The sequence below is a fragment of the Epinephelus fuscoguttatus genome, linkage group LG13, assembly GCF_011397635.1.
Source record: "Epinephelus fuscoguttatus linkage group LG13, E.fuscoguttatus.final_Chr_v1".
Lineage (NCBI taxonomy): Eukaryota > Metazoa > Chordata > Actinopteri > Perciformes > Serranidae > Epinephelus > Epinephelus fuscoguttatus.
Window position 1 is genome coordinate 7,453,097 of NC_064764.1, and position 26,245 is coordinate 7,479,341.

The 26,245-nt window shown below is 39.7% G+C and overlaps 1 protein-coding gene across 1 annotated transcript in view; it reads right to left on the bottom strand.

Moving 5' to 3' along the window:
- Positions 1 to 200: 200 nt before the first annotated feature.
- Positions 201 to 26,245, bottom strand: part of hibch (3-hydroxyisobutyryl-CoA hydrolase) — a 31,879-nt gene continuing 5,834 nt past the window's right edge. Inside the window, exons 7-14 of the mRNA XM_049593322.1 lie at positions 16,828 to 16,906; positions 7,390 to 7,535; positions 6,405 to 6,491; positions 3,905 to 3,963; positions 3,183 to 3,264; positions 2,032 to 2,151; positions 1,399 to 1,432; positions 201 to 1,217 (exon numbers count right to left, since the gene is read on the bottom strand). Coding sequence (XP_049449279.1) covers positions 1,102 to 1,217; positions 1,399 to 1,432; positions 2,032 to 2,151; positions 3,183 to 3,264; positions 3,905 to 3,963; positions 6,405 to 6,491; positions 7,390 to 7,535; positions 16,828 to 16,906 — 723 coding nt within the window. The 3' untranslated portion in view covers positions 201 to 1,101. The remainder of the gene's footprint in view (positions 1,218 to 1,398; positions 1,433 to 2,031; positions 2,152 to 3,182; positions 3,265 to 3,904; positions 3,964 to 6,404; positions 6,492 to 7,389; positions 7,536 to 16,827; positions 16,907 to 26,245) is intronic.

Genomic DNA, 26,245 nt, shown 5'->3' on the forward strand with positions numbered 1-26,245 from the left:
TTTATAACCCAACATGCAGCTACAATAAATATTTACTTTATAGACTTCATATCTGAGCTGCAGCTTAGTGCTGATAAACAAAGCCACTCTGACGTGTCAATGTTTCACAAGACCACTCTAAAAGCAGGTCATAAAAGATCCTGCCCTCAATGACTGTAGTTCTTGAAAACTGTTTCTTCACGCACCAAGAACACACAACATTTTAGATTTCATTACCAACTCTTTATTGCGCTTTGTTCCAGAATCAATGCCTTACTGGTGTCTCAAAAATAATGCAGATATTGAGAACTTGTTTAGGGAGGCGATTTGATACTATGAGGTAAACTATAAAAACTCACTATATCACACACAGAAATGCAATGTAACAATCATGTAAATGCATTCAGAACCAATAATGATAAATGTCTAAATCTGCCATTTGTTTTGGGAGTGTTGTTTGGATGTGTCAGAGAATTCTTTCTTTCTTTATCCATCTAAAAAAAAGAAAAATACAGGAAACAGACAAAAACTACAGAAACAGAGACAATATATCATCTGAATGAGAACAAGTGACCAAACTGCAGAAATACAGATGATATTGATCCATGTCACATCAACAAACACCCACAGGAAATGTAATAAAGCACTCAGCGGTGAGATCATTTCTCCTCCCATGTCCTCGTGTTAATGCTGCTGTGCGGCAGATTCCTTGCAATTGCAGCAGCAGAGTTATTCAACTTAAGTAAAAGAAAAACACTCCACTCCACTTCCACTGCAGAGCAAGTTTACACTAAACATTTTTCATGTGTGACACACAGGGCATCTGTAAGCTGCCTCTTCTGCTACTATTTTTGATTTCTAGCTGTGATGAATCAGACCTTCTTTTCCTCAGCTGCAGAGGAGCAGCCTGGATCTTCCTGTAAAATGTCACTGCAGTATTAAATAGTACTGAGTCAAACTATTAGGTATATAACCTATGGATGTACTTGTTGTAAAATATCAAACTTTCTCTCATCCTCAGCAGTACACTCCTCTCACATGACTGACCATGAAGGGATGTGGGGACAGGAGGCTCAGAGAAGGCTTAATGGTGTGTGTGTGCGTGTTTGAAGGTGTGAAGCTTCATAAAGTCAGGTCTTTCTCTCCCAGTGAGGAGAAGCACTGCTCCACAGCTTGCTCTGACACCTCCTCCAGTGTTGACGGGTTCCACTTGGGATTCTGGTCTTTGTCAACCAATACTAGAAACAAAGAAAACTATTAATTATTGATCCTTTAATACCATTTATAATTGATATTATTTTTTTCTTTGTTCTTTCAGTCTTCACAGCTCTCTGTGCGATCTATACAAATGATGCTACGTCACTGAAATTCACATCCACCCAATTCTACTTTTGTTGCCCATTCACCACCGTGACTTACCGGCTCGTACACCCTCATAAAAGTCGCAGCCCCTCTGCAGAACAACAGAGAAACAATCTCATGAGATAAAATCATTTTAACTTGAAGATAAATGCAACTTAATGTGTTGTAGAATACAACGGGATCCTCAACCAGTGACTAATTGATTGGAGTGTCTATTTGCATCCGGGTGAGAATTGAATTTTAATGCATTATAACGGATCCTGCTGTGTGCTGTGATTGGCTAGCACTTGTCACGTCGATGGGTCATGTTTGGAGGTGGGTAGGATTTTGGCAAAAAGGTCATAGTTAGGGATAGTACTCGCCAAAACCAGATATTGTCTAAGAATAAATGTACGTGCAAAAACAACATATGTACTGCCAGAAAATCAGGTGACTTAGTTAAAGAGTGACAGTCTGTAGAAAGAGTCAGATGTGGTGGGTGAGTGGGTCAAGCACAAGGCTTTCACACAGGAAACTGCATATAGCATTGTTAGCTATGGACACCTGAGTGCAAATAGTATCTGTCATAATTCAGTTATCTAATTCTATCACTACAAGAGTGAAAAGTATTAAAATGAAGCTGGTGGATGTTAATAAATTCTCTGTAGTTTGACGCTACAGTTTTACACAATTAAGTCTGTTGGTTTTTACCATGCAAGCCTGGCTCAGTCGATACTCCATCACCAACACATCCTGCAGGCTCAGAGTTGCACCCGCCTGCAGCTGCCTATAGGTGATTTTCAGGGATGTGGGAGACATCTTGGACAGTGTCTGGAAGAGGAGACAGAGTAATAGTTTTCAAACAGAGAGGTGGTGATGGACTGCTTAATTTGCTCTTAGATAAACAAGCAAATTATCAAATAAAATCATGGAAAAAAACAAGCAAAGCAACGTGGTACTAAGAACAAAGATAGCACTGAATGTTTAATGTACAAGGCACGATGGTGAGTCAGTGGTGTAGTAGTAACTGAGATAGTGGGTTCATCATAAATATTTGATGCCTGAGCTGACCCCACGCCCACCCCCATTGACTCTGATTCAGATCTTCATGGTCTAAAAGGATACAGGAAGTGTTTACATGTTTGATAGACCCAGCAAATGAAAGCAGCCAGGCAATATTTGCTAAGCCTTAAACAGTTCTTCAATATGAACCATACTTCAAATGTTACAAATCAAAATAATAAACAGATTATAGCAGATAACAGCTGACTGCTGGTACAGTATTATTAATCCTCGGGACAGTGAGGAGAGGGTGGGATCCATGAGGGAGGGGGTCTAATCTGGGGCATGTGCACTGTTTGTTACATAAATCCCTTCCCAGATTTGATCTCATTCGACCATCTGAGTGTAAATGACAAAAAAACCTAGATTAGAGAGAAGAGTCACATTCAGAAGTGTCAGTTTTAGAATCATTCAGGAAAATGTGTGGAATAAAGCCCCTGTGGTCTGCTCAGAGCTCTGAAATCTCACAGGAGGGATTCTGGTCAACAAGACACAAGACTAAGACTAACACCATTAAGTGCTTAAACTGAGGTAACCACTAATTACTAACATATACTGCTAAAGACAAATAATAACGTGGCTCCATCCTAGCACTACCAGTGAGATTTATCTGATGGTGGGTAACAGGGCTGCAGAGGTACAGCAGGACTTTAAAAAACTTTGTATAGCCACCATATGCAGTAATTATACATGTGTTCAGGACAGCTGATGGTAGAAACTGTCAAATGCTTCATTTCTGTACAGTGACTTGGAGAATAAACACATGATGTCAGTGATAAAGCTGCAGGTCAAGGTCATACCTCAGCTTGTTTGTTAGCAAACTCTGAGCCATCTGCCTTCAGGTTCTGCACGATGCCCTCCACACTGCTGGAGCTGAACAGCCTGCAGGGAGGGAAGACCAACATGGAATCATGTTTTCAGCAGGTTACCTCAGTTCACTCTCATTTTAAACTGAAATCAGAGTTGCCTCGAAATGTTTATTTTCCTGCTTGCAGTGTCTGTTGGGTCCAGCTTTAAAGGATTAAGTTGGCAATATTCTATATTTTTTCTTTTGTCAACAAAATCCACATACAGACCAAAACCACAATGATCTGAGTATTTTTAGTGTGGCCAACGCCTGATACATCTAATTCCTTTGTGCCTCAGAGCTCCACTGTTGTCCAAAACATCAATGAACACTACATCCAAAGCTAAAAATAGTCCCTAACAAATACACTATCTACTGTACTCCTGTTTGAGTAACATCTGCTAAAACTGCACTGCCCAGCTGTTCATCTTCAGTAGGAATGAATGGTCTTGGGGCTGAGTACCACACAAGGGTAGGGAAGTGGGAAAGATAGAAAGACAAAGTAAAACATTGTTGGTTTTGGTCTTTTCATGGCATTAGTTGACAGTAACATTATATAAAATAATAAAACATCACAGTCTTATTCTTCAAGTAATTAGCTGTTTATTAGTTTTTCTGGCACACTAGTTACATTATGTTTATTTTCAGTCCTAATAGATTCAATTTCAATCCTACCTGTCAATATCCGACATGTGCTTGTCCAACACAAAAGGCTTCTCAGAATCCAGACTACTCTGTGGACAGAGAACAATCGTCAACACAAACATGTAGTACATTTACAGTGATTATTTAAGTAAGTAGAAGATGAATTGATCTCCAATAACATGAAGTTAAAGATGAAGCAAGCTTATCAACTTTCAGTGATCAATGTATTATTTTTGTTTTGTACAATTTTAGAGCAAAAAAAGGACCATACAATACCAAAGTTTGGGCACCCCAAGACATTTGACCTCTCAGACAACTTTTACCAGGGTCTCAGACCATGGTTAGCTTGTTAGGACTATGGCTTGTTCACAGTCATCATTATGAAAGGCCACATGATGCAAATTTTAAAACTTTATAAATTCCAGTGACACCTGAAACCGTCCCAACAATCAACAGCCATGGGCTCCTCTAAACAACTGCCTAGCACTCTGAAAACTGAAATAACTGATGCCCACAAAGCAGGAGAAGGCTATAAGAAGATAGCAAAGTGTTTTCAGGTAGCTGTTTCCTCAATTCTTTTTTTTTTTATATATATACTTTATTAATCCCCGAGGGGAAATTCAATTTTTCAAATTTTTTTTTTTTCAATTCGCAATGTAATTAAGAAATGACAGTTAACAGGAACTGTGGAGGTCAAGTTGAGGTCTGGAAGACCAAGAAAACTTTCTGAGAGAGCTGCTCGTGGGATTGCCAGAAAAGCAAATCAAAACCTGTAAAAGGTTGCAAAAGACCTGCAGGAAGATTTATCAGACTCTGGAATGGTGGTGCACTGTTCTACTGTGCAATAACACCTGCACAATTATGACCTTCATGGAAGAGTCATCAGAACAAAACAAGCCTGATGCTTTTGGAAACAAGTCCTGTGGACTGATGAAGCTGAAATAGAACTTTTTGGACGCCATGAGCAACGATATGTTTGGAGAAAAAAGGGTGCAGAATTTCATGCAAAGAACACCTGTCCAACTGTTAAATACAGGGGTGGATTGATCATGCTTGGGGCTTGTGTTACAGCCAGTGGCACGGGGAACATTTCACAGGTAGAGGCAAATTCTGAAAGCAAACATCACACCATCTGTAAAAATGCTGAAGATGGCGAGAGAGGATGGCTTCTACAACAGGACAATGATCCTAAACACATCTTGAAATCCACAATGGACTAGTACCTCAAAGGGCACAAGCTGAAGATTTTGCCTGATAGTCTCACAGTCCCCTGACCTAAAAATCATTAAAAATCTGTGGATAAGACCTCAAAAGAAGAAGGCTTTTGCAGGAAGAAGGGGTGAAAATCCTCTAAACAAGAATTTAAAGACTCTTGGCTGGATACAAAAAGTGTTTAGAAGCTGTGACACTTCTCAAGGGGGCACTGCTAAACACTGACCATGCAGGGTGGGCAAACTTTTGCTTCAGGTCCTTTTCATTTTTTGTAATTTTGAAACTGGAAGAGATTGAATTGAAAGGTAATCTTGCTTAAAATATTAAAGAAATGTGTCATATTTACCTTCATGCCTTTTGGAAGTCAGGTCATCTTCTACTTACTATTCACAGTAAACAAAATTGTGACCAGGGGTGCCCAAACTTTTGCATGCTACTGTTTGCTGAGACCCTCAAGTGTCTGGAGGGCAGCTCACTAACTATTTAAAAGGATAGTTGGATTTTTTTTTAAGTGGGGTTGTTTGAGGTTCTTATCCATAGTCAGTGTATTATCTACAGTACGTGTCTGTCAGCAGGCACCCAGTTTGGGGAGGTAGGCAGGAGTCAACACGAAAGCTACATAATGTACTGCTGTGGATGGGGGACAGCAGCACCTCAGCCACCTAAAAAAATCTGCATCAGTTTATGTGTACGCTATATTATGTAGAATATTTTCACCGGTTTACCTTGCTGCCAGTTTCCAATGAAGCTGAACTGAAACTTATCTATGCTCTTTTGAAAGCCACCAGACTCCTTTGAAAAACAGTCAATTCAACCTTGCAGAACCCAGGAGCTGCTGATCTACCACTGCCTCGATCAGTTTCTTTGGTTGTGTTACTGTGTGACTTTGGTGAATCCAAACTAAGTCTTTAAAACACCTACCTGATCAAGGCAGCGATAGACCAGCAGCTCCTGTGTTCTGTGAGGTAACATCACTGTTTTTATTAAAGAAGTCTGGTTTCAAAAAGAGCAAAGATATGTTCCAGCTTCTGTTTCAGTTCAGTTCCCCGTTGGAAAGGGCTGTCTGACAGTAGGTAAAGCAGTGAAAATATTTGTAATATAGCTGACAATTAAACTGACGCTAATTTTTTTTTAGGTGGCTAAAATATGTTTTGCTCCTGTCATCCAGTGTGCCAAGCGCCATCCACTGTGGGTAATACTCTGGCTATGGATAAATATCTTATACAATCCCACAACAAATCGGAATTATCCTTTTAAACTGTTGGATATTTCAAGTTCAACATTAAGTTGTATGGCTTATATGTGCAAGGATTCTAACCTGGTTCTGGTAGGAGTCTAGCACTTTGGAGACGTCTTCAGCAGAGGGAGACTTCAAGTCCACCAGCTCCTTCTCCAAATCTGGGATCTGTTGAAGCAGAGAGCTTTACGTTACAACTGGCCACTGTAAAAATGCCTGTAATTTTGTTTATTTGCGTGCAGTAGACTGTGGTTTCTACAAGCTACTAGGCTATGATCAGTCTATCATTTTAAAAATAATCCCATTAATGGATGCAGGCAGATCTTTGTCTCATGGTTCTCCCTAAGGAAATACATTTTTGAAGGACTGCCACTCAGGATTGCTGAATTTCTTCTTCTATGGATTTCTGTGCAGGTTTTTTTTTTACAAATCAGGTAGTATGGGGACAGTGCGAGGGCACACTGCACCCTCCAAAATATTTTCTTTAATTTACAGTTATGGCTTAATCCAATGACAAAATTAACGAAGAAGTGCAATAGATACAGACATATTTGTCCAGTCTTGTTTTTGTCAAACTGCTGTAAAAGTTGGACAAATAAACTAAATCCACCCCACTGTTTGTGTGTCCTGAAAGTCAAGGTTAAAGTCTTTAAACAAACTCTGCCGCCCACTGTTCTGACCTCACGCCAACAGCAAGACAAACACAACCTGCCTCTGGACCTGCCAGTGTATGTTGACACCTTTAAACAAGAGTGAGACACGCAATGACTCAGCATCCGGCTTTCCAGTGGAGCTTTAACCTCACCCCCCCACCGTGCTCTTGTCCTGCACTCCTCCCTGCAGCAACACGAACACGCACACGGTGCATGGGCCGATAAGTGGATTAGATAATGAACTGAAAGCAGTATATTGGAAAATCCTGGTTGTTTGGCTCGTCAAGTGTTTGTCTGCAGTCTTGTTTAAAATATGTTTCATGTAACAGCATTGTTCCCTCTTAGCTCAGAATGTCGAAATGAAAAAATACATACAGCCAAGTACTTTTTGTGAGGGCCTTGAGTTACTGTACCTTCTTAGACTCTACAAAGTGAGTGGCAACTCCAGCTCTCTGCACATCACGGCCCTTGAGACGGAAGCCCGTCAAGGCCAGAAACAGTCCCAGCTTCCCCCGGAGCCTCGGCAGAAAATAGCCACCTCCCACGTCAGGGAAAAGCCCTGTCAAAATAAAGAACCACAAAAAGCACCAGGCTTGCTCAGATGTTCCTATGAAAACTTCTGATGGTGAATTTTGTGGTGAGGACAGGGGAGGTTTTGTTCTGATGTCTCTTTCATGAAGGTCATATTTGTACAGGTGTTGCTACACAGTAGAACAGAGTTCATAAATCTTCCTGCAGGTCTTTTGCAGTCAAACAGGAGTTTTGAATTGCCTTTCTAACAATCCTATGAACAGTTCTTTCAGAAAGTTTTCTTGGTCTTCCAGACCTCAACTTGATCTCTGCAGTTCCTGTTAACTGCCATTTCTCAATTTCATTTGCTGAGCATCAGTTATTTCAGTTTTCAGAGTGCTAGGCAGCTGTTTAGAGGAGCCCATGGCTGCTGATTGTTGGGACAAGGTGTCAGGAGTCAGAATATTTATAAAGCTTTGAAATTTGCATCACCTGGCCTTTCCTAACAATGACAGTGAACAAGCCATAGCCCTAGTGAGCAAATTATGGTCTGAGACCCTGGGAAAAGTTGTCTGAGAGCTGAAATGTCTTGGGGTGCCTAAAATTTTTTTTTTTGCTCTAAAATTGTACAAAACAAAAATAATACTAATTTGACCAGGGGTGCCCAGACTTTTGCACCGTACAACTGAAATTTAGTACCATTTACTGGATTCTAAGATTTTTGTACAAATGTATTGTGTTCTGTCTTGGACCATCCTGACAAACAAACAAACCACACCCACAACATGACCTGCTTGGTGGAGGTAAACACCACAGTTTCATATAGCCCAGGGTGATGTCATAAAATGTTATGCAGGTTTTGTCAGAAAAACAGTCTCAACCCAAAAACACATTCAATTTACTATGAAAACAGAAATTGCTCATATTTGAAGACCATCAAATGTTTCAAATTGCTTGAAAAATACTTTGATTATCAAAATAGTTGATGTTAATTTCCTTTTCTACTGACTAAAGGATCAATCAACTAATTGCTGCAGCTCAGTAACTATTTAAAGCAGCATACTGTAGCACTGTTTTGCTGAGTGTAAAAAAGCTTTGTCCTCCACATCATCCTCCATCCAGAAATATCTTTCCACCTCACCCAGAGGTGATTTACATCCAGTATGATTCAGTACACCCATTAACAAAACAAATGATTGCTGGCAAGCTGCAGAAACCTAAACATGCGGCTTACAAACAATTATGATTATGGAAAACACACAGCTTTAATCCGTACATAATTTATTCTGTATTCACAATAATGTTTCAATTTGATTTTTTTTTCATTTCATTGATTATGTCAATGTTTCTGACAGGAGATGAGATTCCACTGGTAACAGTTGGTTTTCTGACTGCTTCTGTATCCTGATATGAGGCGAGGAGGGTGGGATTGGGTTGGGGTAGGGTGGGTGGTGAATGGGAGAGAGGGATTAGATGAGTTGACCTGATTCACGGCTGAAAATGTAATATCATAAATGCGGCAGATTATGGCTGTTGTTCAGAATGCTCGCAGGGCTTGGTTCAATCTGTTAATCTCACTGCAGAAGGGGTTAACCTGAACGCGTGTATGTAAGGAGGATACAAGTGTGTTTGTTTGTGGCTGAGAGAGAGAGGGATGAGAGTAATATTAGTGTGTGTAATTATGAAGGTATTACGTAACTATTCTAAACTCTAAAAACACAGAGTTATCATGAGAGAGTAACTATAATACTTTTTAAAATGAGTGATGACTTTTATTGTAGCTATCAGCCTAAAACACAACCCTTGGAGGATCTCTGAAGGTTGGCTGCTGAATTATGAAGTGTTGCTGGGAGTGGTGGGGGGGCAGTGGAAGGGGGGGCATTAATAAATCATAGCCAGGGTCTCCTAAAGGGTGAGGGATGCCCTAATCACATGATGAAATCCAGGGAGGGACAATGGATCAGAGCTTTTCCATTCATCCATTTGGTCATCATGAGATGATTTGTGAGATGTGAAAAAAACATGTTAATGTTAAATTGACATGTGAAAGACACTCAGTCTCAGCAGGGATTTGTACATTTGAACAGCCCAGGTTCCACTTGATCCACTTTCATTTCTGAGATCAGTACTATAGCTAGCCCCTATTTCAATGGGCTGTTGGAAGACTATTCATACTGTAGTCTTTTTAGAGCTGTCAGTTTGTTTGAACAAACTGTTCCAACTACTAGCCCTTTCTACAGCAGACAATCTGACCTGGCATAATAGCAGGGCATATGTATAACTAATGAACAGTAATTAACATTATCCATGACTTTGTTACATTTAGGTGCTCTTGTATGACAGTATGTATGCTGCTAACGTTAACCTTGGCGTGGGGCGGGTGTAGACAGCCATGTGCTATCTCTGTGACACATGGTGTCTACACCCGCTTTTCACCTCTCATCAATTAGCTTTGCTGGAAAGGTATAACATACACACTACACCAAAGTTCTACCCCCAACTGTGCTTGAACCCCATCCAACCAGTAGAAGTAGCTAATGCAGCAAGTTGAGAACCAATCTGGCTTCCCACCCCCAAACTAAAACAGTACATGTATTTAAAAGGACAGTTTCCTCTTTCCTGTTGTGCTTTTTATCAGTCTAGATTGTTTTGGTGTGAGTTGCGGAGTGTTGGAGATATCAGACGTAGAGCTGTCTGACTTCTCTCCAATATAATGAAACGGTCCCTTTAAACTCTCTGCACTCTTGATAATGCTCTAGTCCGAGGAAACCACACAGTGAAAACAGCTTTCATACTAAGATTTTTTTCACACTTCTGCAACATTTGTTATGCAAATGTGGAACATGTTGTTGTGATGACTTGCTACTCAGAGTAATTAGGTCACACCTGCATGCTTCAATTTTGTACAGAATACATCTGATTACTCTGTAATCAGGCCCATGATATAGTGTTTTATCCACCTTGGTACTAATTACCAATTACATCCACACTGAGCAGCAAAACTAAATTATAACATATATCAACAACAACCCTGTTACAGTACACGATTTACTTTTCTTATGTCTGTGTATCTGTTGTTTTTTTCAATACAGAAGCACTTTGTGAGATCTGCTTTTGAAAAGTGCTATATACAGTACAGGCCAAAAGTTTGGACACACCTTCTCATTCAATGCGTTTTCTTTATTTTCATGACTATTTACATTGTAGATTCTCACTGAAGGCATCAAAACTATGAATGAACACATGTGGAGTTATGTACTTAACAAAAAAGGTGAAATAACTGAAAACATGTTTTATATTCTAGTTTCTTCAAAATAGCCACCCTTTGCTCTGATTACTGCTTTGCACACTCTTGGCATTCTCTCCATGAGCTTCAAGAGGTAGTCACCTGAAATGGTTTCCACTTCACAGGTGTGCCTTATCAGGGTTAATTAGTGGAATTTCTTGCTTTATCAATGGGGTTGGGACCATCAGTTGTGTTGTGCAGAAGTCAGGTTAATACACAGCCGACAGCCCTATTGGACAACTGTTAAAATTCATATTATGGCAAGAACCAATCAGCTAACTAAAGAAAAACGAGTGGCCATCATTACTTTAAGAAATGAAGGTCAGTCAGTCCGGAAAAATTGCAAAAACTTTAAATGTGTCCCCAAGTGGAGTCGCAAAAACCATCAAGCGCTACAACGAAACTGGCACACATGAGGACCGACCCAGGAAAGGAAGACCAAGAGTCACCTCTGCTTCTGAGGATAAGTTCATCCGAGTCACCAGCCTCAGAAATCGCAAGTTAACAGCAGCTCAGATCAGAGACCAGATGAATGCCACACAGAGTTCTAGCAGCAGACCCATCTCTAGAACAACTGTTAAGAGGAGACTGCGCAAATCAGGCCTTCATGGTCAAATAGCTGCTAGGAAACCACTGCTAAGGAGAGGCAACAAGCAGAAGAGATTTGTTTGGGCCAAGAAACACAAGGAATGGACATTAGACCAGTGGAAATCTGTGCTTTGGTCTGATGAGTCCAAATTTGAGATCTTTGGTTCCAACCTCCGTGTCTTTGTGAGACGCAGAAAAGGTGAACGGATGGATTCCACATGCCTGGTTCCCACTGTGAAGCATGGAGGAGGAGGTGTGATGGTGTGGGGGTGTTTTGCTGGTGACACTGTTGGGGATTTATTCAAAATTGAAGGCACACTGAACCAGCATGGCTACCACAGCATCCTGCAGCGACATGCCATCCCATCCGGTTTGCGTTTAGTTGGACGATCATTTATTTTTCAACAGGACAGTGACCCCAAACACACCTCCAGGCTGTGTAAGGGCTATTTGACCAAGAAGGAGAGTGATGGAGTGCTGCAGCAGATGACCTGGCCTCCACAGTCACCGGACCTGAACCCAATCGAGATGGTTTGGGGTGAGCTGGACCGCAGAGTGAAGGCAAAGGGGCCAACAAGTGCTAAACACCTCTGGGAACTCCTTCAAGACTGTTAGAAAACCATTTCAGGTGACTACCTCTTGAAGCTCATGGAGAGAATGCCAAGAGTGTGCAAAGCAGTAATCAGAGCAAAGGGTGGCTATTTTGAAGAAACTAGAATATAAAACATGTTTTCAGTTATTTCACCTTTTTTTGTTAAGTACATAACTCCACATGTGTTCATTCATAGTTTTGATGCCTTCAGTGAGAATCTACAATGTAAATAGTCATGAAAATAAAGAAAATGCATTGAATGAGAAGGTGTGTCCAAACTTTTGGCCTGTACTGTAAATACATTTAAAACATTCTTAGTTTTGATGTTCTCAGTAGGAAATGAGTCGACATCATTCTCTATAAAATGAGTTGCAGTGTAGAGTATCAAAGTAACTCTGCAGCTAGGTGCCTGCAAGCTTAATTATCATAAATGTCAAGTATATACACAACTATGTTGTACCCACACAGGTGTTTTCACTTGTTTTGGTTTATTAGAATATGTGAGTTTGTACAGACCTTGATTAATTCACATCTCTCCTGTGTTGTTGCATTGGTTAGGAGTCACATCATTTCCAGCATAGCTCCACCCAGCTTTAAACTGAAAAAAGGGCTAATCACCCAGAATAACTACCTGAGTGCTGAATTGGTGAGGGGGGAAATGGCCTCAGAAATGAATCAAGGAGAAACAACATAAAGATCAATGGAAGCTTCTGGAGGCATGTCGATCAACTAAAGGCAAAAGGTGTAGGTATACTGTGCAGGATTTTCCTAAAAAACGATGTACTGACTCATACAAAGTAATTACTCTCAGTTAACATTTATGGCCCACTAGAAGTGTGTTGTGGTGTATTTATCTGCAGAGACTCTGCCCTCTGTCTGGATTTTCTTATTTCTTATTTATTTCTTATTTTGCTGTGGTTGGTAGGTTTATGGACATGTAGCCTCCAGCTAATAACAATGCAAGGTGAGGCCAGGACTGTAAAAAAAAGGTAGACTGGACCATAAGCAGCATGCATCCAAGAGAAAGCCACAAGGACCATGGACACAGAGCTGAAAAAAAAAAAAAATCGCAAATGCAGTGATGCGAAACGCCGAGCCGACAAAGCCTGTTCCAAAACGAGAGTGAATCTTGGGTTGGCTTTCAATTTGATTTTCACTGTGAAGCAGTGAAGGAAAGGATGGAGAGCGATGTGTGATGTGGAGTTGGCCTGTTGGACAGGTTGGTGCTGGCCGTGAGCTTAGTTAGCTTGCAAAAGTTCAGCTTTTCCATTACAACAAATGTAATGTTTTTACAATTGTACAGTAGCTTGCAGTGTACATACAAGCAGTGGAGGGAGAAGGTGCCTAAGTTTGAAGGTTGTGTAACTGACAATCCCTGCACAGTATGTCTTTAAACACAATTTAAGTGTTAGTTTACTTCACTTATTAGACCACTGTTCAGGGATGCTGATAATTATGTTAGGTCACCAGACTCCATGTACCAGTAAGAATGATCATTTTTATGTAATTCTTATATAATTTATCCCATCCAAGCAAGTGCAACAAAGCTCACAGGAGAGTAAAAGTGATGTCAATCAAGCATAATCTATACATGCCTATACAGTCCTGAGAGGAGGTCTAATCAGTCAGTAAACTACATATAAACTTCAGTAATATGTCTAACTTAATTTCAGATATTTCAGGACTTTTCCAGCACTTGAAACTTGTATAATATTGCCATACTTCAGTGGAAAAGACCTGATTCCACAGCACAGAAGAGAGAGGCTCCACCCCAGGATCAGGGCTAAAATAAGCATGTAAGGTCTCAAAGCAGCTGCGATCTCTGTGAAAATGCTTTTCCCTAATGGAAACAATGCAGTGTGAGGTCCAAGTTTCTGATTGCAGAGGGGACGTGGTGATAATGGTGGTGCAGAGGCCTGGAAGCGAAGTGCCTTTAGTAAAAACAATAGTGACACAGCAGCTCCGAAGAGGATTAGCAAAGATTTCCTGCCTTCTGGCTAAAGTGACTGGAGAGTGTAAAAGACACTGTGAGATTCATGCTTTATTTATAAACATTATTAATGAGACTAAACTCAAATGTATTTTATACGCTACTTTGCCAGCAAGTACTGGACAAAACAAGAGTGAACATGCATGGATTGGAGGGAAGCAAGATATAAGACACACCCAAATAGACACACATAGTGTGCAGTGTATCAATGCCCTCTTACAGCCAATCTTCCGCCTGTGCAATTGAATTGCTGCCCCATTTCCTCCTACTCTTCATTGTGGCCTCGCCTTTGAGAAAATCCCTCACACGCAACAGTCAGACAGCGTCAACAAGAACCTCAGCCATTTTTTTCTGCTACACTCATTCCCTCTCCCCTGACAACATAATCTCCATCCTTACGCTGCTCCAGACATCTGAGTCAGAATCCACTGCACACCACCACGGAGTTAAGCATCAGCTGAAGATTTATTATGGAGTCCGAGCCTACAAAGCTCAGAAATAGGCTTGATTTGTGTGTGTGTGTTTGTGTGTGTGTGTGTGTGTGTCTGAAAGAGTGCTTGTGTGTCTAATAGATGATGACGTGAGTGTCCTTGGAAGTTTGTGAGTGTGAGGGAGTGAGTGCACACAGTCAATTTTACAGAAAAGGAACAGATACAACAGAGCTACTGCTGCACAAAATAAGCCAGGCATTTCCTGCTACCACATGACTCCAACACAAATATAATAAATGGGCAGAAAGCTGATCATTTAAGATGCTTGAGAACTGCCTCAATATCCATTAACAATCTTCATTAAGTAAATACAGTGACTGAAAAGAGACTGAGAACATTAGCTGTCTGGTCAATTCACAGATTCTTTCGGAACACAAAACCAGTGTGACTAATGCTTTGGTGTAACAGTTTCCTGCAAATAATTCATATACAATTACATTCATGTCATTATAGAACTGTAATAAACCATCTGGATTTAAGTGACAACATGCTAGTTTATGCCATAACGTCAGCTGGAATTCATTAGTTGTTAGAGATTTGTTAGTAATCTCTTCAGCGCCTCGGGAGACGGCCATCTGTCTACAGGGGTCAATTAGCTAAAGAGCAAAGCAAAGCTTAGTGCTCTGGCAGTAAAACACTAAAATACGTTCTTGATGATTTCTACACGCAGTAAGCCATTTAGTAAGTGATAAAGTATAATGTATCATTGCATGTTTTTGGTGGTATCAGATTATGTAAATTCAGTTTGCAACTTTTAAGAACTGTACTGTTATAATGCTTTTATTTTCTTTTATGTGTTTTTGCTATAAACTGTTCAATCAGACAGTTTAACTTCAGTAACAAAACATTTTAATAATTCAACTAAAATTGAACACCTATGCGAAACACTGGTCTTTTCCTAAGCCTTCCTAAACCTGTTTTTGTCAATTAAAAACAGGTTCCCATCTCTCCCGACTGGATTTTTTTTTCTTCTTTCTTCCTCCTAAAACATGAAGACCTTCTCTCACCATGACAGGTTTGTGTGTCCTATAGTTATGGCTTTATGTGCATGCACATTGCCATTGTCACCTTCAGACAGAATATACAATAGATCAGAAAGGCTGTGCCATATGCTTATTAATGCCCATGGTAGCTCACCTGGAAAAGTGTAAGCTCTACTTAGGCTGAGTCATAGCAGCACCCTGAGGTTTGATTTTAACCCATGGCCCTTTGCTGCATACACCTCTATTTTGTTAATTTAAAGCAACAACTTGCTTGGTATTATTAGTTTGGACAGCAGAATTGTGTAAATCAATGACCCAATATGTTTGTATCAAGATGACATGATAAAACTAAAAATCAATAAATAGTAAAACTGAATTTTGTATCGTCCAACTCTACGAATTAGAAGACACAGACTGACCAAAGTAGCAAAGACCATTGGGTGCACAATGTGTGCCTGGAATTTTTAGCATGTGGCATGGCTCCAGGCATATAACAATGTCACTTGGTCGATCAAACACTTTTGGTCTAAACTGTAATACTGCAACACATATCGGGTTGTCATTAAATTTTGTATAGACATTTGTGGTCCCCAGAGGATGAATCCTACTTACTCTGACTTTGATCAAAATGACTTGGTGAGACCCCAAATTTTTCTCTCGTGCCATCAGGAATTTAATTTTTGGTTATTTCTTGACAACCATCAGATGGACTACTATGAAATTTGGTTTAGATATTCGTGTTTCAACTTTGTTGGTCTCTTAAGTCTCTATCTAGTGCCGTCATCAGATCAAAACTTCAATTTGTTTATGAATAAATACATACAAAGCTAATGGCATTACCATCAGCCTCAGCCTGCTAATTGGGAAACGTTAGCATGCTAACACACTTAACATGACATGGTATTAAATGTTAAATGTTAACTTTTCTCATTGTCATTTTACAGTTTAGTTTCACTATTTATTAGCATGTACAACTGAAAGTTGTTGTGTTGTCAGTTTGTTTGATCTCTCCAACAGTTGATCCACTTTCTGTCCCCTCATTTTTCTTATCACCTGCATCTTGTACTTTTTCCAATACAAGGTGCAAAGAAAAAAGAATTGAGTAAACACAAATTTAGGGAAATGAGACATCCTGCCCTCAGAAATGACTGCTTCAAACCCACTGTTATCAGGATGAGGTCATCTATCATATTCTGTGCTAAATACCACTCATCTATCCCTCTGTGTATTACGTCCCAGCCTCCCACACAGACAGACCTCATGTCTATGAGTGCGTATGAATTGGATCCAGCTGGGTCTGCAACTGAAATCACTGCTCCTACATAATTAATGGTCTGGATACCCGCTCACATTGATGTGGGCCAACCTTCCCTTGAGAAATACGAGAGCCGGTGCAGCTGGACAGTCTTACCAATGGCAGTCTCTGGCATGGCAAACAGCGTCTTCTCAGTGGCCACCCGGAACCGTCCATGAACTGACAGACCTACGCCCTGTGGGTGGACAAGAAAACAAGGTTAACAAACAAAAAAACAAAATCAATGATATGATGAAAAGAGGAGGAAATGGAGGCAGAGGGATACACAAAAGGGGGAAACAGTAACTGAGAGGCAGTGAGCTGAAGCTTGGGATGGAAAAATGCTGAGTGAAAAAATAAAAAGTAAACCAGGTCGACCCTGCATAAGTGTGTGTGTGATTTATGTGTGTGGCTCCCAGCAGGGTGAGAAGTGAAGGCTAATGAGCAGTGCTGGTCAGAGGACGTTTCCAGCACAGCTACCACTCTATATAACCTTTTTCAACAGTCATGTGTGTATTTGTGTGTGACAAATTATAAGGTTACCATGGAAACAGTATCCCCTTGCATACACCCCCTACTTCTAGGCATAAGTCACAGACAGGTGGACTGTACTGCCTGACAGGTGAATGGCTACGTACTTCAGTTATGATGAAATACATCATTTAGAGAACAACTGAAATTTTAATAATCTTTTTAGGAGTGAAAACATGTGACTGATAGCAGTGTCTGACACTTGTAGGCAGCACAGATCAGCCAGACTTCAGACCACAGTGAACATAAATAAATAAGGGCTGATATGTAGAAAATCAAATATCATGATATTTTTGACCAAATATCTCGATACTTGATATTGCAAAATATTTACAAAGTGAGATTTTTGATAAATAATCATCAGTAATGTGAATATAACGACTACATGGTTAACGGCAAGTAACTGGACAGCTAGAACAGTCTGGTAAGTTCAGAAAGTAAGTTCACTTTACTGTACAAATTCAGCCTTTAAAACCAGGAAAAGACAACAGTTATTATGATGGGCATGACTAACTACTTCAGCACTTGATTTGGACGTCTGTATTCTTTCAATGTGTAGAGTAATTGCCGCCCAACCTCCCACATGTGAACACGTAATTTCTGTCATATTATTTTACTATTTAAAATGGTAGAGCTGCGTGCAGTGTATTGCTTTACACTGCAATTGCAATTGCACCTCCTTGCCCGACTGTCGCCCTCTTTCTGTTTATCATGACTCCTGCTGCGGGAGTGTGAACTCTGTGGGGGGGACAGTTGGTGAGAGTCTGCTAGCACACACACACACACACACACACACACACACACACACACACACACACACACACACACACACACACACAGTGTCAGGGCGAACTGTAAGCATCACACGGCTAATGTTACTTGTCGCTTATTAAAGGGTTTAATTACAAATTGAGCCATTTTGGTGTCGTGGGTTTGTTGGGGCTATAAAATGGCTCTGTGTCAGATGTTAGCCTTTGCTGCTTTGTTAGCTTGTGCTAACCAATCAGACAATGATCTGACCAGGAGGATGGTAGCTTGGACCCAGTCCATAAGTGCTGTATTTCACCAATTAACTGCAGCAACAGAACATTTGCTGATTTTTCTCATGTTAAAGGGGAACACCACCTAAATTAAGAGTTCCATTATGTTATCTCAATGGCCAAGGCATGTTCAATCAATACTAATCAATACTCTCTTTAACAGCCAAAAACCAGAGAAGTAAGGGCCTATGTCCACATAACAATTTTTTCCTCAGCACCGGCGTCTTTTTTTTTTTTTAACTGTTCCCAACAAGGAGAGAATGTATGTGGCTGCATGCTGCTGCCTAGAGAAACATTGTGGAGCCCAGAATCATTTGTCAGAGCACTCCGCCTTTTTTGTGCAGTCACTCTGAATGCTTCTAGTTGAAAATCTCATAACTTTTCAGAAAGGTGCGGGGGACATCATAGCTGCTTCTTTAGCTTGGCTACCGTCTACAGTCACAACGACAGAAAAGCTAATTTTTTGGGAGAAGATGGCTGGCAGAAACTGGATGCTGCCACTGAGTGTTGTTGTGCTTTAATCACTGTTGGCTTTGTAAATTTGAACAGTAGCTCCAGACTTTATACCCCATGACAACACAAATTTTGAGCACTATTGTTTAGATTTGGGAAAAATTTGTTCATGTTTACTAACATTTTTGGATTGTCTTAAACCATGGAATAAAAAGTACGAATTTTGAAAATGAGTGAAGTTCCTCTTTACCTTTAAATTTATGGTTTAACAGTCTAATTGAAGCTAGCCCGGTTGTTCAATATAAGAAATTTAAACTGCGCTTGTTTTCTGTTGTTATCCAATTTAAATTCCTATTTATTATTCAATTTTTTGTGTGTGTGTGTGTGTGTGTGAGTACGCGGGTACTCTATAATAATTTAATGTGAGTACTCAAATATGTAAATTGCTTAAAATGACCATCCCTGGGTGAAATTTCCTTTCATATCATGTTATCGATATAATGTCTATATATATTTTGCACAGCCCTGACATGAACTTGAAAGACATAAATAATGAGCAATATTTCCTAATGACAATCACACAAAACTAATACTTCACAAACTGATTCATCCAGTTGTCTTTTATCCAACCAGCAGGAGACAAGTAGAATTTTCATTTTCATCCTCTAACACCCTGCTAATGAGGCCATGGTAAAATTCAGGATGAATCAATAATAGTATTCAATTCATTGATAAAGTGATTGTCTTCAAACTAACAAGATGGATACTGTACTTAGCTTAAGATGAAAAAAAGAAAACATTATAAATTCTGTTCTGTGTCTGGATAGGATGTGATCCAACAGAAAGAAATCACATTACTTCTCTGACCTTCTATTCTAGAATATTTGGTATTAATGAAGTAATCATTCACAGACAGAGGAATATGTTATGATTGGACCACTGACTGTATACAGAGAAGCGGGGTCATTTAGTGGTCAGGTCAGAGAAAAATCAAATATGTCAGTGACTGACTGGTGGTGATTAATGACTGTGGAAGGTCATCAGGTAAATCCCCTGATGGATCACATTCACATGAACTGGAGGCTGAAATTAAACTGGTGATTCATTTCTTTGAATTTATTCACATATCTGTGTCAAGGGATCATTGCAATGTCTCGTAAATCTACTTGTACAGCTGAAAATCACAAAGGGCCAAGAAACATTTCTCTATTCCCAGTTTGTTCAATTTTGTGCAGCCCAAAATACATACAATACAGCCTGAGACAAGGTATGGTAAAAGCAGTGAAAATATTATAAATGTAGCACACACTTAAAGTGATATATTGATTTTTTTAGGTGGCTAAAAAATGTTTTGCTGCTGCCCTTGTCCATAGCAGTACATTGCTTAGCTTCCATGGGGGTACTCCAGCCTGTTTCTCCAAAAGGGAAGCGTGGGAACAACCCCACTTCACTAAGTTTAATCTAGCTTTTAACTGTAGTGTTGTTCAAAATGAAGCAATGAAGGGCAGTCACAGTGCATGCAAGACAGCCCAAGAATCTCACCGAGCTAGAAGCCTTTTGCAGGTAGAATGGGTGAAAAAAATCCTCAAACAAGAATTGAAAGACTCACAGCTGGCTACAAGAAGTGTTTAGAAGCTGTGATACTTGCAAAGGGGGGCGCTACTAAGTACTGACGATGCAAGGTGCCCAGACTTTGGCTTAAGGCCTTTTTTGTTATTTTGAAACTGTAAAAGAATTATATAAAAAATGAATTTTGCTTAAAGTATTTAAGAAATGTGTCATCTGTAACTGTTTGCCTTTTGGAAATTACATCATCTTCTATGTGCTTAAGTATTCAAAGTAAACAGAATTTTGACCCGGGGTGCTCAAACTTTTGCGTGCCACTGTAGGCTGTGGGTAGCAATTACCACTCTCCACCATGAGCAGGAAATCTTATGGACTGGAAGCATTGAAAGCTAGAAACCACAGCACCTGGTGTTTTTATCACTGATTCACTGGTAATGATCAACAACCCTGTTAACCTCAAAACAGATGAAGAGTATTATATTAATTGTGTGCTACAGGGCAGTAAAAAATATCCATATTACCCCGAATGGGTCAACATGAAATGTTACTGTATCAGCAGCAGTACTAGGATTCATCAGAGGAACAGATGAAAATAGCATGCAAGAACTTAAATGACCCGAAGCTACATTTGGGCACATAAAAGACCAGTAAAAAGTGTGCACAGATATGTAAAGGATGCCACCTGCTGAGGGCTGAATCACTGCCAACCAACCATTTGTGTAAGTGTGATTACAGTCGACAACGTGTCTTCACCCTGCTCTTAGCTAACAGCAAAAATGAGAGAAGAAGAGAACCAGTGGGCAGTGCTGCAGGGTTTGCCTAAAGCCTGTGTGACAAATGACCACAGAGGATTAAAATTATCTGATCACTGGAGACTAAACAGACCTCTGCCTGGAGTAGTTGCTCTTCTCAAGGGAACAGATCCCAATACAAAAAACAACAGATGCACACAAAAGAGACAGGCTGTGACTTCTGTCAGCTTAGAACATGAATTATATGATGTCTGTGCTTTGGCAACACACTTCAAGCTCACAACAAAGACAAGCACTGGGTTCATTTTCTCACAAATCAAGTTGGCTTTGTAGAGTGGAAATAGAAACGTATAAGATTTTTAATCCTACAACCTAGCAGATATAAAATTTTGTTTTTCATTAGTTTATTGTCACACTGGAAGTAAACTGTAACTCTGGTGTCTGTGTATGTAACAAATTGACTATAATGAAATTAATAAAAAAAAAAATACTCTTGAGGAGAGTGTGAATATCATGGAAATGAAAGTTAGAATAGCGAAAGTTCACACTGCTGCACTGTTACATTTTCATTGTAGCTGTACTATAGAGCTGCATGACAGGAGAGAAACAAGGAATATGCAGTAACATTGAATATCATTGTAATATTACTTGTGATAAACAAACAGATATTACAGTGTAATGAGTTAAGCCTTTCTGTCGCTTTCAGTATACTGATAAAATACAACTGTTTGTTAAATTAAAAAAAAAAAAATTAAATAAAACTATTTCCAACATTCTTTTGTTGAACAAACTGAATAATGAACTCCTCACAAAAGGCACCGATCTAACTATGAATCAAAGAATCTTTGTCTATCTGTCGGTCTATCTGTGTGTCCATCACATATCTCTATCATCCGATGGTCTCCACACTTGGCAGTTACATTGTTTGGGACCCAAGGACTTGCAGTGTCAAAGTTTGGTGCAATTTGGACAAATGACACGTTCAGTATTAAACTGAATGAACACGCAAACAGCACTGTGCATCTGTGCAGCATCTTGTAAGGGGCTTTGGGGCTCTGCGGACTTAAGGCTAATTTATGCTCTCTTGTTAACGTTACTGCCGACTCGTCTCCTACAGTCGTATCCTGCTTGAACTACGTTACACTGGCCCCCTGTCTCTGATGGTACTGCTCCATTTCATCTGTACCCATAAGCTTTCAGGAAACGTGGACAAACACGGACAAAATGGAGACAGAATGCTCCATGCGTGTCCGTATACAATTTTATTATACAACATTTTTTTTAAATGAATACCTCTGCTAAGTGTATTTCACTGATGTTTCTGATTGTGAGTAGCCACCACCTGTGTGTGTTTTCAGTGATTTGGGGGCCTGATGCAAATGTCATCTTGCTTTACTCTCTTCCTTTCTCAAACTGGAAACTATGATATTGGTAGTGGTAGAAGAAGTACTCAAAACTTTTTTTTTTTTCTGAAGCAAAACTATTAACTATTAATCCTGCATAGCAAAAGTCCTGCAGCTATGCAGGACTGTAATATAATGTTGTATAATGTTGTATAATAATATAATACAACTGTAATATAATGTTGGATGACATAATAACAGTAATGCATCATATTTAAATTGTTATATTTTGTGAGTAAAATGTTAATCTGCAACATAACCAGCAACATGTATGTTATTTTGGGCTGCAATAAATAAGAATGGCAATATAATTCAATATTTTTCATATCTGCGAGGCCAGATTAAGCGCTCACATGCTTAATCTGGCCTCGCAGAGGGTGCTAAATCTGCCAACATTTCAATTTGTCAGGTGTATGCAGCATTTCTGACAGCTTCATGACAGTGTTGTTCAGTCTGCCTGCTTTGCATCACATTTTGCTGCAATAAAAATTATTGTCAGATGGACAGACTGAAAACTTAATCTCTGAGGGAAAAATTATGTTGACAAAAAGGTAATAAATCCGAACATATTGTATTGCAATACTCAGCATATCGCAATAATATCCTATCAGGACTTCAATCATTGTTTGTCTTTCTTAATGTATTCTAAATCAAGTGCTTAAGTAAATGCTCATTTATCTAAAAGTATGGATGGTAAACACCTCAGAAAACATTTCATGTTTTAGAAAGGCCGACAATGTTCAGTGAGAGATTGCACTGAGTTACAGAAGCTAAAGATGAAATTAATGAACACTGAATTCCATTTCTGCTTCAGTTTCAGGGTCCTGGTATTATAAATTCTGATTCACTGTCACAACTTACTGAGACACTTTAACAGAACAGAGCCTTTGTTAATGTTATTAGTAACATCTGTGCTTCTCTGCCTATAAAAGGTCAAAATGTCTGCTCTGAAAAAGTCCAATTCAAGATTACATCTTCATTGCTGTGATTTTAAGATGTCTTCCAGTGACACTGGACATTCTGGAATAAGAAAAAAAATCCAAACAAAAACCCCCCTTTGCTATAAAATAGACATATTTCATATAATTGATTAACTCAATTGAGTTTAAATAAGGGAAAGTTCTATATGCTTAATGTACTGTTTTAGCAAACAATCCATAGTCCCTCTTGTCTTTATCTATTATTAGAATGAGCCATGTAAAATGGAGTGCACTTAAAATGTAATTTAATAAATGAACCTTAGCAGCCGTCTCCACAAAGTGTAGAAATAACACAACCTGAGACAACATTTGTTGCAATTACAGAAACAAGGAAAAGAAGTAAACAGTCTTCTTGCCATGATCACTGGATGCACCCAGAGGAATGAGAGACCGTTCAATCCCACATTACAAGAGTTTTACCATAAAAGTAGTGGAATATTGCTATGTGCTGGTGTGGTACCACCAGGCACCATATAAGAACATGTCCCTAGATCCTGCTGTAAACAATGGAAATGTGCAAAAGTGTGCCGATGAGCATGTTTATAGCTAATGCTTACAAACAGAATGTATCGCAAAATTTACAACCTGGCTGGGAGAGTTTACACTGGCTAAGAATATGGAGGGCTTCATGACGTCCACATCATGATATTTGGTTTACTGCATATAAATATAGATAGAACAGGTGGGGTGAAATCCATTGAAATGTTGTAGAGTAGCTGCATCACTTTCCACATCTCTGCTCTCTGATCATAATCTTGGTACCTCTCCCTAATAATGTAATGTTTTAGATTTTGCATAGGAAGCAAGTTTTGCTAAATCACAAATGACTGGTGACACTGTGTGTGAGAGTGGGAAGGCATGTGTGGATAATGCAGAAGCCTTCCAGTTGGTGTGAAGAGACACAAGTGACAGATAACAGTTATAAACACTTAGAGAAAAAGTGACGTCTGTTTGAAAATTACTTTCCACATCACTCTTGCACAAAGTATTCACTTTCAAAACAAGCGCTGCACAGGCTCTGGAAGATGAGAACCTTAATGCAGGGATTCAAATCTGCCCTGAGGTCTTTTTTGGCTCTCACTCTAGTCTTCTCATTAGATGATGTGGACATTAGCAAACAAGAGCTCCATTCTCCGGAGGAAAGAGATTACAGTCACACAGCCCCCAACAAATATCCATCAGCTGGGCAGCGACTACAAACCGCCTTAAAAGCAGTGTGCTCTAAGTGCAAGGTGTCTGCTGTATAAGAACAAAAGTCTATTTCGCACATCCAAGACAGGGAAGAGGAGGACGCAATTTGCAGACAATCTCCTGCACACTGTCTAACTTGCAAAAGAAATAAAATTATGGTGACCATCATCTTCACCTTCACCTTTGTCATTTTATTGTCAAATGTTGGTTAATGTGTGTTGTCCTTATAAATAAAATAAATGAAAGTGAAAAGAAATAAAATCAGGCAAACAATTTTATGACAAAGAGAAGTCCTCAGGAATGGCTGTGAGTTTTCAATCAACCCTAGAACCCACTGTATGAAATCTTGAGGGCAGACTCAAACATGCTAAAAAGACAGCAGTGTCTGCTCAAATGCAAAGCACAGCAGACACGGATTAATAACACTTGAGCATTCACAGACCTTAATTCTGGGGATTTTAAACTTGGAGAGCGATGAATGATGTGCATGAGATGAGATTCCGCTGATGTCAGAGAGAGGCTAACAGATAAGACAGTGTGTTTGTGTGTGTCTGTCTTCTTTACCCTGCTAAGGACATGCCTTTACTCCCTGGTGGTTTGTTATCACTGATGCAAGAATACTCATTCGACTTGGGAGTTCTGCCCCGAGCTCAGAGCAGATCTGGGAACAGGGACTCCGGTGCCTCATGGACTTTTCCATATATAGAACTAGCCTGTTTTCAACCACTACACACATTAAACAGCAATCAGCCTGAGGATGGCTCGTGTCAACATTCGTGTCTCCTCTGTACTGACATGACAAATAGGAGTTGTACTTTATAACTTTATTGCCAGGGCCATAAACACACAGGAAAAAGAAGTAGAAAAAGATTGTGTGATAAGAAGTGCAAAGGAGGTTTTTAAGGTTTTCCACTGGGATGATGAATGGAAGTGACTTGTACCACAAACATTCAGTAGATCAGAACCAAGCATTCAGCTGTCCCTCGCATCCATTACTGCACGCTGTGACCCTACATTGTTTTTTCAGTTTTATTCTGACAAATAAATTATAGCTGCTGTCTCTCTTGGAGAGGAAAATGGTAAGTGGGGGTGTTGCTGTTATCATGGCTGTCTAAACACAGGAAAAACAAGCAAACAAGATGATTGTTTTTGGTTCACAGTCTCTACGATTAATCCCCCTGTGAATTCCACAGTGTGAAATGTTTACTATGCTGAAAGTACTGACAAAAAGGGCAGCTTTTCTGTGTTGGCAGTCCAGAGCAGGCCAAAGAACAAGCTGGTCATTTTCTATGAAAATGTACACATTGGTACATGTCAGCCCAAGAAATAGTGAACATTTTGAGATCGACACAACAGTTCCACTAACATCACAGTCCAAAGTTTGACCCATCAAAGCCCACCCCTCTTTTGTGGGTGGCCTGTCTAAATTAAACCAAGTGCGCTATTTTAGATCATCAGACCCTTGCAGACTGCTATGGAGGTAGGGAAACAAAATATCTTCAAAGCTGCACTAATCAGTGTTTTTATGGCCGTCTACTTAACTGTTTTGGTTCACTTTCAGTTTCCAGTTGCACACATCGGCCTATAGGTTAATCTTGCTGCTCTTTGCCGTCATAGAT